The following is a 13,891-nucleotide window of genomic DNA, read 5'->3' on the forward strand; positions in this document are numbered from 1 at the left end:
AATAAATTATTAACTGGATTAACTGTACCAGTCCTCTGCACATATTCATTGATTATATCAAATAGCTTTTAATGAAAATTGTACACACACACACATAGACACACACAGGATAAAACACAAAATAAATTTAACATATATTCAAAGAATTCTGCTTATGGACACTGTATTCCTTTCTATAAAAGGATACACTTACAATCAATTTAAATTTCAGCTGGTTTATATTACATTTGATTTTTACAAATCTATTCAAAATTTCTTTTCAATATCTTATACAATTACATTCTCGAGTGAAATTTTATTTAAAAGATTAGATATCTAGAAAATAGTGTAACTATTATTCTTAATTCATTATTCGTGTAAGAGAGTTTCAAAAATTCTAACAGCTACTTTTTTAGGTAAGATTGAGAAATAAACTGAGTAATCTTCTGAAATACTTTTAGCTTTGTAATTTTGTAAAATAAAGTTTCCTTCCTTTCTCTGACTCCCATAGGGAGTACAGTAATAATAATAATAATACCTCCAGTACTCAGAACTCAAAGCTAAAGATGGCAGGATTCGGGGAGCTCCTTAGCTAGTCTGCTATTAACCTACTCGGCAGGCCCTGATACTTTAGTCCCAGCAACACGGTCCTCGTAAGAGCGATATCACTCACCCCTTAAGAAAATCCACTCGGTGATGAGTTTTTTCTTCTCTGACTTTTGCATTAAAATACTAGTTTATTTATATTTTTTATATATAAAAGACCAGTTTCTTAGTTTACTAGTTAGATCCTCAGGGGAAAAATCTAAAGTTATTGAGGTTATTTGACATGGAAAATAGAAATCAGTCACAGAAACAATGTAGTTCTATTTAACTTGAAAGTATAAGAATAGGGACTCCTGGATTTAATTCAACCAAGAATCAGAGTAAACTAATGACAAGATTAAAGGCAGAACAATATGAATGGCAACATAAAAGACATAGAATTTCCTGATAGAATATATTACTGAAGGACACAATCTTCCCAAGAGATGATTACGAAGAGAATATATAATCATATGGCTTGGGGAGTTTTCAGAATAATTCTGCCTGAAAGCAAAAGATAGAGTTAAATGGTCTCTTTTACAATATGATTCAATGAAAATTGTTCAGAAATCAAGTGCTGTGTTAACATCGGAAACGACGATTATAATTTTATTTACACTAAACACAATGGTCTTATACACCTACTTAAGATTATATGTAAAGACTTTGTTTTATTCTGCTGCACCTAAATGTGAAAAATCCGTGCAATTTTTCTATTGGCAAATACTCAGAATATTTAAGTGGTAACAATATATTATTAAAATATTTAAATAAACATTAGTCGTCAAAAGGAGATATTAGTAAAATGTGAGTATTTTGCCCAGCTTTATTCGGTATATGGCTTATGAAGCTGAAATTTACCTGAGCAATTCTAAGGGAATTGTAATTGTGTGAAGACATCCACAGTAATTTTTAAGAATGAAAATCAGCTTGGGGCTTTCCTTATAGATTTAGTGTCAAAAGGTTAGATTTGTATCATGGCTTAATTCTGTAAAACAAGCCAGAATACCATCAGTGTTAAATGGATTATAAAATCTGTTTCACATAATTAGGAAAAGCTCTGTTACTTGGCAAGCTTTACCAATATAAATTTGGGGATATTTTGATCTTTAGTACTACTGCAAATTTTAAGAGGAAAGTAAAATTCAAATATACATACATAGGACATACATATACATAGGACAGTCATTATCTTATGTTAGAATTCCATTTCTAGTTGTGACTTGAACAGCACTGATGTACGACATAGACAATTTTCAGAGTAACACAAGGGGGAGAAAATAGTAAAATTTCCTAAGACAGGTTTGTTTAATGTGCAATTGGTCTCTGTCACTAAACAATGCAGTATAACAGTCCAATTTAGCAATTTATTTCTATTTGTCATATAATCTTTAAACAGCAGGATGGTATGATTCAGGCTTCAAAACTAGTTATTATTTATATAATAGGTAATAACACTGCCATGCCGGTTACCCAAATAAAGCTATTAGAGAAGCAGAATAAAAATCTGAAAAGATTTGAGAGCTATGTCCCCAGGAGGTTTTTCTTTTTTATACAGTGGTAGGGTACAGAGAATGCTTTAAAATAAAGAAATGACCAAAATGCGGTGGTGTATAATATATTTTCTTAGAGGAAAAGAACTATAGAAAATTCAATTTCATCTTCTATTCATAGATATACGGGGATGATAAGATGAAATTTTGTGCAGCCAACTCAGTTATTTAGTCCAAAAGAACCATCTTAAGAAGAAACATGTTGTAGTTCGTGAATAAAAAGGAAAACACCTAGTGTCCAACTTATGAACAGGTGATGTTCCAAAATTTTTTGTAACCTAGAAGTTGCTGGAATTTGGAAATCGTTTTTACCCATAGAAGCAATGCCATAAATATTAGGTTCCCTGGTTAGTGCCCAAAATCTTATTGAACCCCAAACACAATTAATTTTGAAACTATTTGTATTAGGCTGGGTCCTGGCAGCAGGAATGATAATGAGGAAGAAAAGCATTCCTCCATTAATCTTGGGCATAGGACTAGCCGTAGACAAGATTTTAAAATGTGGAATTTATCACCGATGCCATGTTGAGAATCTAGAAAGTGTCAACAACCAAGGTAGATGCTTCTCTGTGTTAGCTCACGTGTTTCTCACAGCAACTTTGTCAAGTGGAAAGTATTATCCCTATTTTACACTTGAATAAAACGGATACGAAATATAATTTAAATTCACACAGTAATTCGTTAGAAGGGAAGCCCAAATCTGCCCTGCTTTAAAGCTGGTGCTGTCTGCATTATGCCTTGTTGTTTTTGGAATCCACCTTCCCCCCCCACAAATACACACACACACTCCAGACCCCCAGAGCCCTCATGCTTCTAAGGAGCCCTTACCACAACTCTGCACTCAAATCTGCCTTGTACCTCATAGTACTCTCGGCCCTAAAATTATCCATTTCCATTGTCTCGATACAAACTCAAAGCCCTTTTGTACAACTGATCTTAGTTGAGTGTAAAATAAGATAACCCCTGCCATCCTAAAGGTGTCTGCATTTAAGAAGTTTCATGTGTATTTTATACATATCATACATATTATATATATTATATACATACTATATAGATAAATATATTTATATGTATTATATATGTGTGCATAGATATATATATAAATAAATTTCAGGTACAGTTTCAAAGTGAGGTGTCAGAGTACAGAGGATCTGTTAAGTCTGCCAGGGCACTGGGTGATCAGGCCCACCTCAGGAGTCTGCCCCCGAGGTCACTTCCCTTACGTTATTCCTGTTGGGATGTTGGCGTAAAAACTTGGAACAGGGACAAGAGTCACAGTCAGTAGAATTAAAAGAAGGTGAAAAACTAAGTGTCCCAATTCACAATCCTTTTTTTGCTTGAAGCTTTATTGGCTCAGAGATCTTGTGCCCAGCTCCTCTTTTACAGGCTTCAGGTGGGGAAGTTAGGCTCCTAGAGATCCCAGAGGATCCGATGAGGCACGGCATCTGTAATGCTTCCCTTCAGCTAGCGCTTGAGAGAAAACCAGAATGATGACAGCCTCTTCTCCTTCTTCTCTCAGAAAAGGTTCAAAACTCCTCTAGGGAAAGTCTAGGCTTAGAGGGGTATGGATTTCCACAAAACCAGAAAGCCAAGAAGCCCTGGTAGATCACCAAGGAAACTCTAAGCTAGTTGGCTCCTTGCTGCCAACCAGCTGGCAGCTTCCAAACAGTCCTCTTGACGAGTCCTGTGCAGCTGTGTTTTATGTTTCCATATGGCCTTGCCAAAGTCCCTCCCTTAAACAGACCCAGCTTCCACAATTAGTACAGACTCAAAACAAGTTAGTTATAGAATACATTAAGTCCTAAAGGCCTCCTGGGGCTATTTACACCCTTGGACTATTTCCAGGATCCCAGATTATACTGTAAATGTAAATGAAGGAAGTCTCACGAACCAGTGGCTCTGACTGGAACATGCAACATGACCGTATCTTATGCCCCATTTTCCAATGCTTTTCTTGGCCTCATTTTAATGATTTTACCACCCTGAAAGATAAACTCACTGTAATCTTAAAATTATGCTTTCGAAAGCACTTCTCTCTTTCTCGTTTTTAAATGTGGCTGGTTCTATTCCTTGTACAAAAATTGAAGACTGATCAGTCTTCTCCTTTGGCATTAAAATCTTTCAGGAATTTATTTGCATTCACCTGGCCAAGTTATAAATACCATCCAACACCTATATCATGCCATGTCTTTACTTAAAATAATAAATCGGTTTCACTTAATAAAACGAAAAACCAGATGAAGTCAGTCTGTGCACCCAACAATTGGGAACATACACTTAGCAGCTGGTGGGGGTAAAATAAAAAGATGCTGAGAAGGTCGCTCCACTAGCCAGTACACGAGATCAGTTATGGATCACATACTCTAGAAAACCTGAAATGTATGTAAACAGTTCTTATTTCATTTTGTATCCATGGCTTCCATTTTATACCCACAGAATCTGAGCTTGGTTTTGGCGTTCCCTCTCTCCCTCTCTCTGCTCTCAGCCCCTGGGAGGCCCTTTCCCTTGGGGCCACTCCTCATGTTCCAAGGGTCATGTTTCCAGCCATGTTTCTCTGTTGGATACTGGTGCCTAACAACACAGTCCCTGACACACAGGTCCTTGACAAACACTTATTGAATGAGTTTTGGAACATGATCGAGGACACCTAAGATGTCTGGAGAAATGATGCAGGTGCAAGAATCAGGAAATCAGTCAGCTGAACAAGATTCGAAAATGACGATGACAATTATAGTTGGCTTTTGATGACTACTTTATATGTGCCCAATACTCGACTAGAAATTTCAAAAATATAATCTCATTTTACTTTAATTTAATCATCACAACATCAGGCATCATTACTCCTGTTTTACAGATGAATAAACTGGGGCTTGGAGAGGTAAAGTAATATTTCCACAGCCACATAGCTATTAAGTATGTATTTTTGTGGGATTAATACACATGTCTGTTCAACCCCAAGATGAATGCCTTTTTTACTTCTTCTGATCTGGTCCTCAATTTTTTCATCCATGAAATGTGGAAATTTGAATAGTCATTAAGATCTCTTCCAGCTTTCATATGTTCCAGATATAAGGCGACACATGTCTCAAGAAAATTTACCATTCAATTAGTTTTGCTTGTTGATTAAAATCCTGCAAGAGACAAAGTAATGGCTCTCCAAAGCTGAGAATTTAGGAACCCTGAAAGAAAACAGGAGAGGGACTTTTGGGCAGCTTCAGCCTTTCTGGGGTTTGTCAGATCCACCTAAAGGTAGAGTTAGCTGTGCCTTGTTATAGCAGATATCATTTATTGATAACTTACTATGTGCCAGACACTGTGCCAAAAGTTTATACGTATTATCTATGGAAATCTCAAACAACCCTTAGGAGATAGTCCTATTATTATTACCGATTAACAGATGAGGAAACCAAGTTTACCTTGCCCAAGGTCACACAGCTAGTATGTGGTAGAGCTTGGCCTCAAACTCAGATATGTTTAACTCTGAAGCCCATAGTTTTAACTTTGAGGTGATACTGCTTCTGTATGCAATTTTAGCTTATTTATCTACGTACATTTAATGTAATTTACATAAATGCATTTGTTTCCTTTGGTCATTTATTTTGAAATACAGCCCGTGGAATGTAGATCAGAAATCTGCTTAGTATGCTAGCACATACCCCAGTACCACATATGTGGTGACACTTATCAAGTATCTCATGATGCGTGCCTTTCAGTGCAATTAAATACCTTGGGGTCACTCTCAGTCACATGCCTATGAGTTAGAATCTCTGCTTTCCTCTCCCTCTAGATATTCCTTTCTGTCCAAAGTGGATAGATTAACAAACATTAAAGAAAATAGACAACCACATCAATGTGGAAATTTGCAAACTCTGACCTAAAAAAAATCTCAATAGAGAAAATATAGTGCCTAGAGTGATTGACATAACAGAAATCCTGCTTCACTAAATGTGTTTCCACAGTTTGCTCTGTACTTATTCGAAGGGATTATTGACACTTTCAGAAGATGCAATCTCTGGAACTCTGATAGTAAATTAACTTTGGTATTAAGAGGAATTCAAGTTAGATGTTACTCTCTACATTAGGAAAGCCTTATTTACATTTTAACTCTGACTTACATTACACACAATTATTAACCTACTTGCACGTATGAAGCAAAAACTCAAATTTCTCTTCTGTATTTATCTTCTTAAAGTAAGTGACCTCCAATTTAAGCTACATAGGGAGGGTGGACATGCTCAAACAGATCCATTTAGATTCTATAACTCTTTGGAGGGAGGAGGATATTTTAGAAGCTATAATTTTTGATCAAATAAGTATTAGTTCATTTTTATTTTAGCCAACGACACGTTTTGTGAAATAACACTAATAAGGTGCGCTATTTTTCCCTAACCAAATTCTTCACGATGAAATCCAACTGCAATATTCATTTAGAAATTTGATAATGCTCTCTTGTGTGAGTTTTAGGAATATTTGAAACCCCATTGCATATAAATTCTATCATGGAAAAGCTGTATAAATATTCTATTATGGCACATGCTGTTCTAAGGATCTGTCAGGATTTCCTTTATACACTCCATTTTGAGTGCTATATAAATCAGATGTAAAAATTCATGTTGGACTGAAACTCAGCACAAAAGGCCTCCTCCAGAGGCAAATGCTTTTTTCAAAATGTGGTTTGAATTATGTTGGTCATTTTTAAGTTATAGAAGCACAGAAAATGTATTTGTGGTTTTGAAGGAGAGAGATTTTTTCCATTTTTATAACTCATTAGGAAACTTTACAGGCCTTTAGACCATTTTGTGGTTTAGTTCTTCTCAGGTTTTTCCCCAAAGCAATATTAAAACTTGGTGTCCGCTGTGAATCTAATGATTACTGTTCTGAATACAAATGCGTGTTTGGATATATATAGCTACACATATCTTAGACTAGGAAGAGTTCTAATAATATCATGACTGGGGTAGAAGATTAGCCCTATCAGTTGCCCATTTTTGTTCTTGGTATTAAGTCAAGTTGGGTCTATCAAAGGAATCCCGTGTCTATACCATAGTTCAGCATGTATTGCCTGTCATTTTAAAGCTGCATCTTTACCTTGCAGAAAAATCCTGTGAGTTATACGCTGCTTCTTTTATTAGCTCTTGACAATAAGTTTGTGCCTTTTCTAAATTTTGCTTTTCTCCAGCATATAGAGCAAGTTGCAGCGTGTTTAATAGATATTCACTGATGATAATATCATTTGTAAAATATTTAATATGTGTATGTTTACGTATATGTTAGTTTGTTAAATAGTGTTGAACTTATTTTGTCTATATAGCTAATATGTTGCTGAGAAATTTCATAAATATATAAATTGCTATCTTAGCACAAGTAGAGATTATGATTATGTTATCTCTCTTAGCGTCAGTTAAAATCTGAGAAAGTTTTAGTTAGACTAAGAAAGTTGGCGTAATTCACCAAGTTAAGTCGATCTTTCACATGACTTTAAAGGATAATGAAAATAGAAATATTTTATAATTGAATTGCTTCCACCTATATAATATTTAGTTTGTTAATGCATTAGAATAATACATTTAGTAGTTATTTATTGCCATATAATAGATCAAGGCATTAAAGCATAAAGATGTTAAAATTTTCCCAATGTCATTCTTTAGGTTTTTATTTAATTCCGCTTCGAATCTGAATGTCTTGACTCCTAATACAGTTCTCTTTTCATCATATTACACTATTTCTGGTGCAGTTACTAGAATCTTTGGGTCTAGTTGCAGTTAGGACGGACCTCCCAGAGGATAACAGAATATTTACCTGTGGCTGGTGGAGCAACTCTGCGGAGTAGGAGGGGTCTCACTCCTCTTGGATGTTTTATCTACTAACCTAACGTCATGGAAATTAGCCATCTCTGCAACAGAGAGAGCTGAATGCCAGTTTTCTTTATTTTTCATATTAACAGGAGAGCAAAGCTGCTAATGAAAGTTCATATCCCAAATCTCTAATCTATAAAGCTGAATATCCTTATTTTTATTTGGGTCATTTTTTTTTATTCTGCTCCATTTACTTTTACTAAATTATACTACTTTGTGTTCCATAATGTTGCATTTGCTTGTAATTATGAAGTTTTATGTGTAATTCATATGTCACTCATATACTTATGTCTTTCTCTTAGTTTATCATTAAAGTCATAGCTCTTATGATTTAGCTTAACATGTGTCCTCCAAACACCCCTGTATGACTTGCTCAATCAGCTATTAAGAAGTTTGTTGCAGCTGTTGGGGAATTCTATGAATTTCTGAGCACTAGGTACATATTGAAACAGTTTTATGTTAATCAGAAATGTATTGAAGTACAGCATAGACATTTAAAAGCCACTGAAAATAAATATACTTTAAATGACAAAATAAATATTTTACATGTTAAAAATCTAGATTCCATGGTTTGAACTTAAGCAATTTATAACTCATTAGGCAAGCAATATATGCATTGCACTCCCCTCCTCCATCTATTACATTATACCCATATTTTTCTTACAAATGGAGGAGAGATAACAAGTGCTACTATTTGAATAGCATTGACCTTGTTAAAAACCTAGCACCATTGTTTAATACATGACAAGCAGTACATTTTTAAACAGAATGGCTATTTCTTACAACACGTGAAATAAGAATGACATAAAAAAACTTTAAGATTATGAAGAGTAAAGAATGTAAGACATATCCTCACCTTGATTTTACCTTTAAGCAGCCTTTTATTTGTTTATTAGAAACTTCTTCCCGTTGTTTTACAGGCTCTGGCTCTTCTTCTTTCTTTTGACAAACCAGTATGTAATTTATGCCATTATTGTTAGACCAAAATGTACCAACAGAAGTTTCATAACGTATACAAAACTCAACTTTACTGCCATCTTTTTGATAAGGAGGAACCAATGAAATCTTAAAGGAGAACTGGTCAGTTTCACCATCACATGAATTCGGGACATATTCTGCTAAAATGTCATAATATGTCTGCCAGTCATCCAAGGACATTCTCACATATACTAATTTCTCAAAAGAAATATTCAACACTCGAATAATGCCCTTCATACTTGTAGACCCAGGAGGATACTGAGTTGACTCCAGTATCGCTTTCTGTACCTGAAGTTGTTGCATAAGATCTTCTTTTGAAGAAGGCAAGTCAAATTGTGGAGATAAAACATATTCTTCTGTGTGGAAAATGTCCTTCGTTAAGTCAAAATTGGTTGAAACACTTGGTAAATCCCAGCAATCAAATTCTTTGACAGACACAAGATTGAATCCAAAGGTGTCAGCAAAGGAAACTCTTCTTGCACCTGAAGGTGGACTGTCCAGGTACATGTCTTCAGAGGATTCAGAACCTCGTCTGCTAGGTTGAGGGGAGAAACCAGGTTTGAAGGTAGCTTTAACGTCTTCATCTTCAGAAAGAGAATCAGATAAATTAGGAACTTCTAAAAAGTTATCTTTGCTAACCTGACTAGGTTCTTCAGAAGGCTCCATTGGGCTCTCTGATATCAAATAAGGGAGAACTGTACAACTAGTAGAGGCTGACATTTGAGATACTGAAGCTTAAAATAAGTATAATGTTACAGTTGACATTGCAAAAAGGAGTCAGCTCTATAAATAGGTCTGATGGCCTGTAGACTATGCTAGCCTGCTTCCAAAGGCCTTTAATATGATAGCATCCATGTTACTCTCCCCAGTATGTTTCAGATTTAACTTTCAGTTTTTAAAGTTTCATATGTCTATAATCTGAGTTCCAGAGACATTTTAAATCTTCTTCTTTTTTTTTTTTGCTATTAGAGGATCTGAAGCTTTAGAATAAAAATATTTTAACCAGTTGATATTAAAAATAAAAACTTGGAACATTTATTTTAAAAGAAAATAAAAGCAGTATCACAAGGCTAAATATGTAGTTTGAGCTAAATCAATCCATTGGAGCAGGTAAGGGCAGAAAGTAGAGGAGAACACTTATAGAGCTGGAAAGATCCAGGGCCTCATGATAATGATAGCTACCATTTATCTGGGATTTATAATATAAAATGTAAATGATAATAGAGTTAAATAAAGGTGCTGGGAGTTCTGAGGAAGGAAACATGATTTAGATGGAGAAGGTATCATTTGAAATAAACCATGAAAGGTAGGTAGGATATGGACATACAGGGTTGGAGTGAGGTGAATTTTCCAGGTGGAAGAAATAGCCAGAGTCAAAGTCTGGAACAAATGGTTAGTCAAATCTGTTATTTTAAATATTAGTAAGTTTCTTTTAATTAAACCATGGGAAAATAAAAACAAATAATGTGTTATTGACTTGAAAATATAAGCGGGCAAAGGTAAGCCTAGCCCTGGAGTAAAATATTTACGCAGAATGAAATGTTTGTCCTTGGCAAATTGCCATTTTATTCCACAAAGCGGAAGTCAATACTATGACATCTTGGGGTCCGATGTGAGTTTTAAAATGTGAACAGCCTGTTAAGACTCTCATGTATCTTTTGTGTTAATATAAAACAACTTTGTGGATGAAAATTGGGTAAAAACCTGTAAAAATTTTAAACTTTCTTATGCTCTAACTCAGAAATGCTTTAGCTAGAAATTTTCCTTATTGATGTGGGATAAGTATGCAAAGATAAATGTAGATATACGTTCATAACAGAATTGCTTATTTTAAGCATCTAAATATCCATCAACAAGGAACTGGATAAATAATGTTATACTCATACAATGGAATGTTTTACAGTCATTAAAAAGGATAAAGTAGTACTTTATGAGTTGGTATGGAAAGATAGCCAAGATAAATGGCTAAGTGAAAAAAAGAAAGTGTGCACAGAGGTGTGCACAGAAAATTCCCGGAAAGATACAAAAGAAACTGTTAGCAGTGGTTATCTCTAACCACAGAAATTGAGGGTTGTAAGGGATAAGGAACTGTTATTCATTTCATTTTATATTCTTCTGTATTGTTTGAAATATTAATCACAAGCAAGGTTTTCTTTTAATATAGCTTCAAGTCAAATTAAATTAAGTATGAGAAGTGATTAATATTTTTTTAAAAGACAGCCCAATAGAGTAATTTCTTTAAAATGACAACTTGGTAAATATGTTATATTAGATAATTTCAATTGCATAAATTAGTGGATTGAAGAATTATTTTAAAAAATTAAAAATGAGTAGGGTCTAGGATAAGGAAATGAAATTATTTAGGCTTTACCATAGCTGGAGTAGGTGGTGACCACATGGATTGTTCAAGAATGGGAAATGGCTGTGGAAATGGCTATTCCTTGCAAACTGAATGACCATGAGCCATAAGTAGCCACATTCCAAAGTACCTAAAATACATCATTAGGTATTCAAGGAAATTAGTGATAAAATACTTCATAGAATTAGTAAATAACCCATGCTGTCATATAAATAATAGAATAACGAAAATTTACCGATATAACAATGTACTAAATTAATTTAACTGGCCAGGGCTTACGAGCAAAGACATGGAGAGAAAGAACCCTGGGTCTACATTCTGGCACTGCCACTTACTAGTTTGGTGACTTTCAGAATGTTGCTCAAATTTTCTAACCCTCAGTTTCCTTAATGCTCAAAATGCAATGTTAATGATTAAATGAGACACTTGTTAAATGTCTAGCACAAAACCTATAGTAATAGTAGCAATCATTACTTTTGTTTCTATATATGTTTATGAAAGGCTAATTTCTAAGATACATCAATAGATGGATAGATGATAGATAGGTAGATAGAGAGATAGATGAATGATAGGTGGATGGATAGATAGATAGATGGGTAGATAGATAGACAGACATACTATAGAGAATCCACATATATAATATTAAATAATGATTTTTGTTTCATTTTTGTCTTTTTCAAAGGCCATAGTACGTAACATTTAGCTTTACAAGACACAAGATAGCTCTACATTAGCAAATGGTCCTGTTATTTGAGCTAAACTTTTCCCGTAATTTGTCTCTTTACAACAGAGCACTACTCCTTTGATTTGTAGTAATCACTGCCTATCTTTTGGAGTTTATAACCTTTGCATAATTGTAGACAGTTGACATGTTCCCCCTTAGTCACCACTTAGCGAAAGCAGAGTGATTTCATCTTTTTAATCTCTTCTCACCTGTCAATCCTCCAGCACTTTTTATCATTTTGTTACTCCTTTATGAACTCTCTCCAGCTTGCCTATATTATTCTGTTAATGAGCTGCCCCCAAATGAACACGTATCACAGACCAAGTGTCTCTGGAGCATGTAAAGAAACACTACCAGTTTTAGCCTTGTGATTTGATGTTAAAATTCACATCGCCTTGCTTCTTTTCCATATCATAGATGAGACCAACATCCCATTTTCTCAGATCCACTACTACCTCAATTTTAACATGAATTTTACCACACTCTTCCTCTGCTGCTTAGGTATACTGTTTTAAGCAGAGTTAGAGCTTTTTTAGAAACTACAGCTCAAGTTTCCAAACTATATTCCACTTTTTTTGTATTAATCAAAGATTCTCAAAGGTACTTTTAATATGAAAGACTCTATCAATTAGAAGCCCAGTAAATAGGAAATAGATGGCCTGCTCAAAATAAGATAATTCCGGGGGGGGGCTTATTTACAAGGGTCTATTTATAAAGTGTAAATGTAGAAAAGCCACAAGGGCCAGTGCAGTAAACTGAGGGCCAGTTGCATCAGAGCTGTTACCATTCCTCAAGCGATGAAGGAAGGGGGCGATCATCAGAACTTGAAAGCAAAGAGTGCCATAAAGTGTTTACTGGCTGGAGAGGATCAGTGATCTTCAGTCAACGGACACAGCCAGCTGAAGATGACCTTGCCAGGAGTGATCAAGGGGCAAAAATACACTGAATTCACTCTTCTCCTTTCCTATGATGTCCTATCAGGGCTACCCATTGTCCAGAGGCTATGGGGACTACTACAGTTCATTCAGGTCAGTCTGCTGGAGCAGAGATCAAGAGTGGAGAACGGTGAAAAGAGTGGCAACTGGATTTGGAGGAGCAAACAAAAGATATCAGAGATTAAAAGTTTCGTATTTACTTACCTTTATGTGCTTATGCACTATATATAAGCATATCCAATTTAAAATATGTATGTGTGTTCCTCTTTCTTCAAGCATATTCCGTCTTAATGCTGACTGAGTTTCTATTACCTGATCTTTTATTGTCACAGCAAAAAAAAAGTTCAAATATCTAAGAACTGTAAGGTCTGATCCAGTAGAATTCACAGATAAGAAATACTGAGTTTATCCATAGACGGCTAAGAAAGAAATGATCTCTTTTAAGATAAATTATAACTTTGCATTTGTTTCCCTTATTAACATAGGTCTTTGTCTGCAACCCGGACTCAAGAAACATTTTGTCAAAAGAGAACCTGGAACAGTGGTTCTTAACTAGGGATACATATCAAAATCACTGAGAGAGAGGTTCAAACTACACAGGCTCAGGTGCACTATCAGATCTGTTGAATAAGAGCTTCCAGGTTGATGATGCTCTCCAAGTGATTCTGGTATATAGACTGGTAAAGATCATGATCTACTAGTCTGTTGGCCATAGAGTCACAGGCTTATGTTCTAGTTAGAAAGAATTATAGTTATCCCTTTTTGATATGGATGCTATAAAATACTTTTACAAAAAATGACATAAAAATTTGGTAGAGTTATAAAGTAGCAGAACTTTAAGGCATTTAGCAATCATAAAGGCTAGTCCTTTCATTTTCACGTGAGAAAACTGAAATTCAGAACAATGAAGGACCCCATCACGT

General features: G+C 35.0%; 1 protein-coding gene across 1 annotated transcript in view; it reads right to left on the bottom strand.

Moving 5' to 3' along the window:
* Positions 1-9,616, bottom strand: part of PPP1R3A (protein phosphatase 1 regulatory subunit 3A) — a 36,208-nt gene extending 26,592 nt beyond the window's left edge. Inside the window, exon 1 of the mRNA XM_004418801.3 lies at positions 8,829-9,616. Within this exon, the coding sequence (XP_004418858.2) occupies positions 8,829-9,616 (788 nt within the window). The remainder of the gene's footprint in view (positions 1-8,828) is intronic.
* Positions 9,617-13,891: the final 4,275 nt, after the last annotated feature.

The sequence above is a fragment of the Ceratotherium simum genome, chromosome 1 (assembly GCF_057802395.1).
Source record: "Ceratotherium simum simum isolate JZ-2026a chromosome 1, ASM5780239v1, whole genome shotgun sequence".
Lineage (NCBI taxonomy): Eukaryota > Metazoa > Chordata > Mammalia > Perissodactyla > Rhinocerotidae > Ceratotherium > Ceratotherium simum.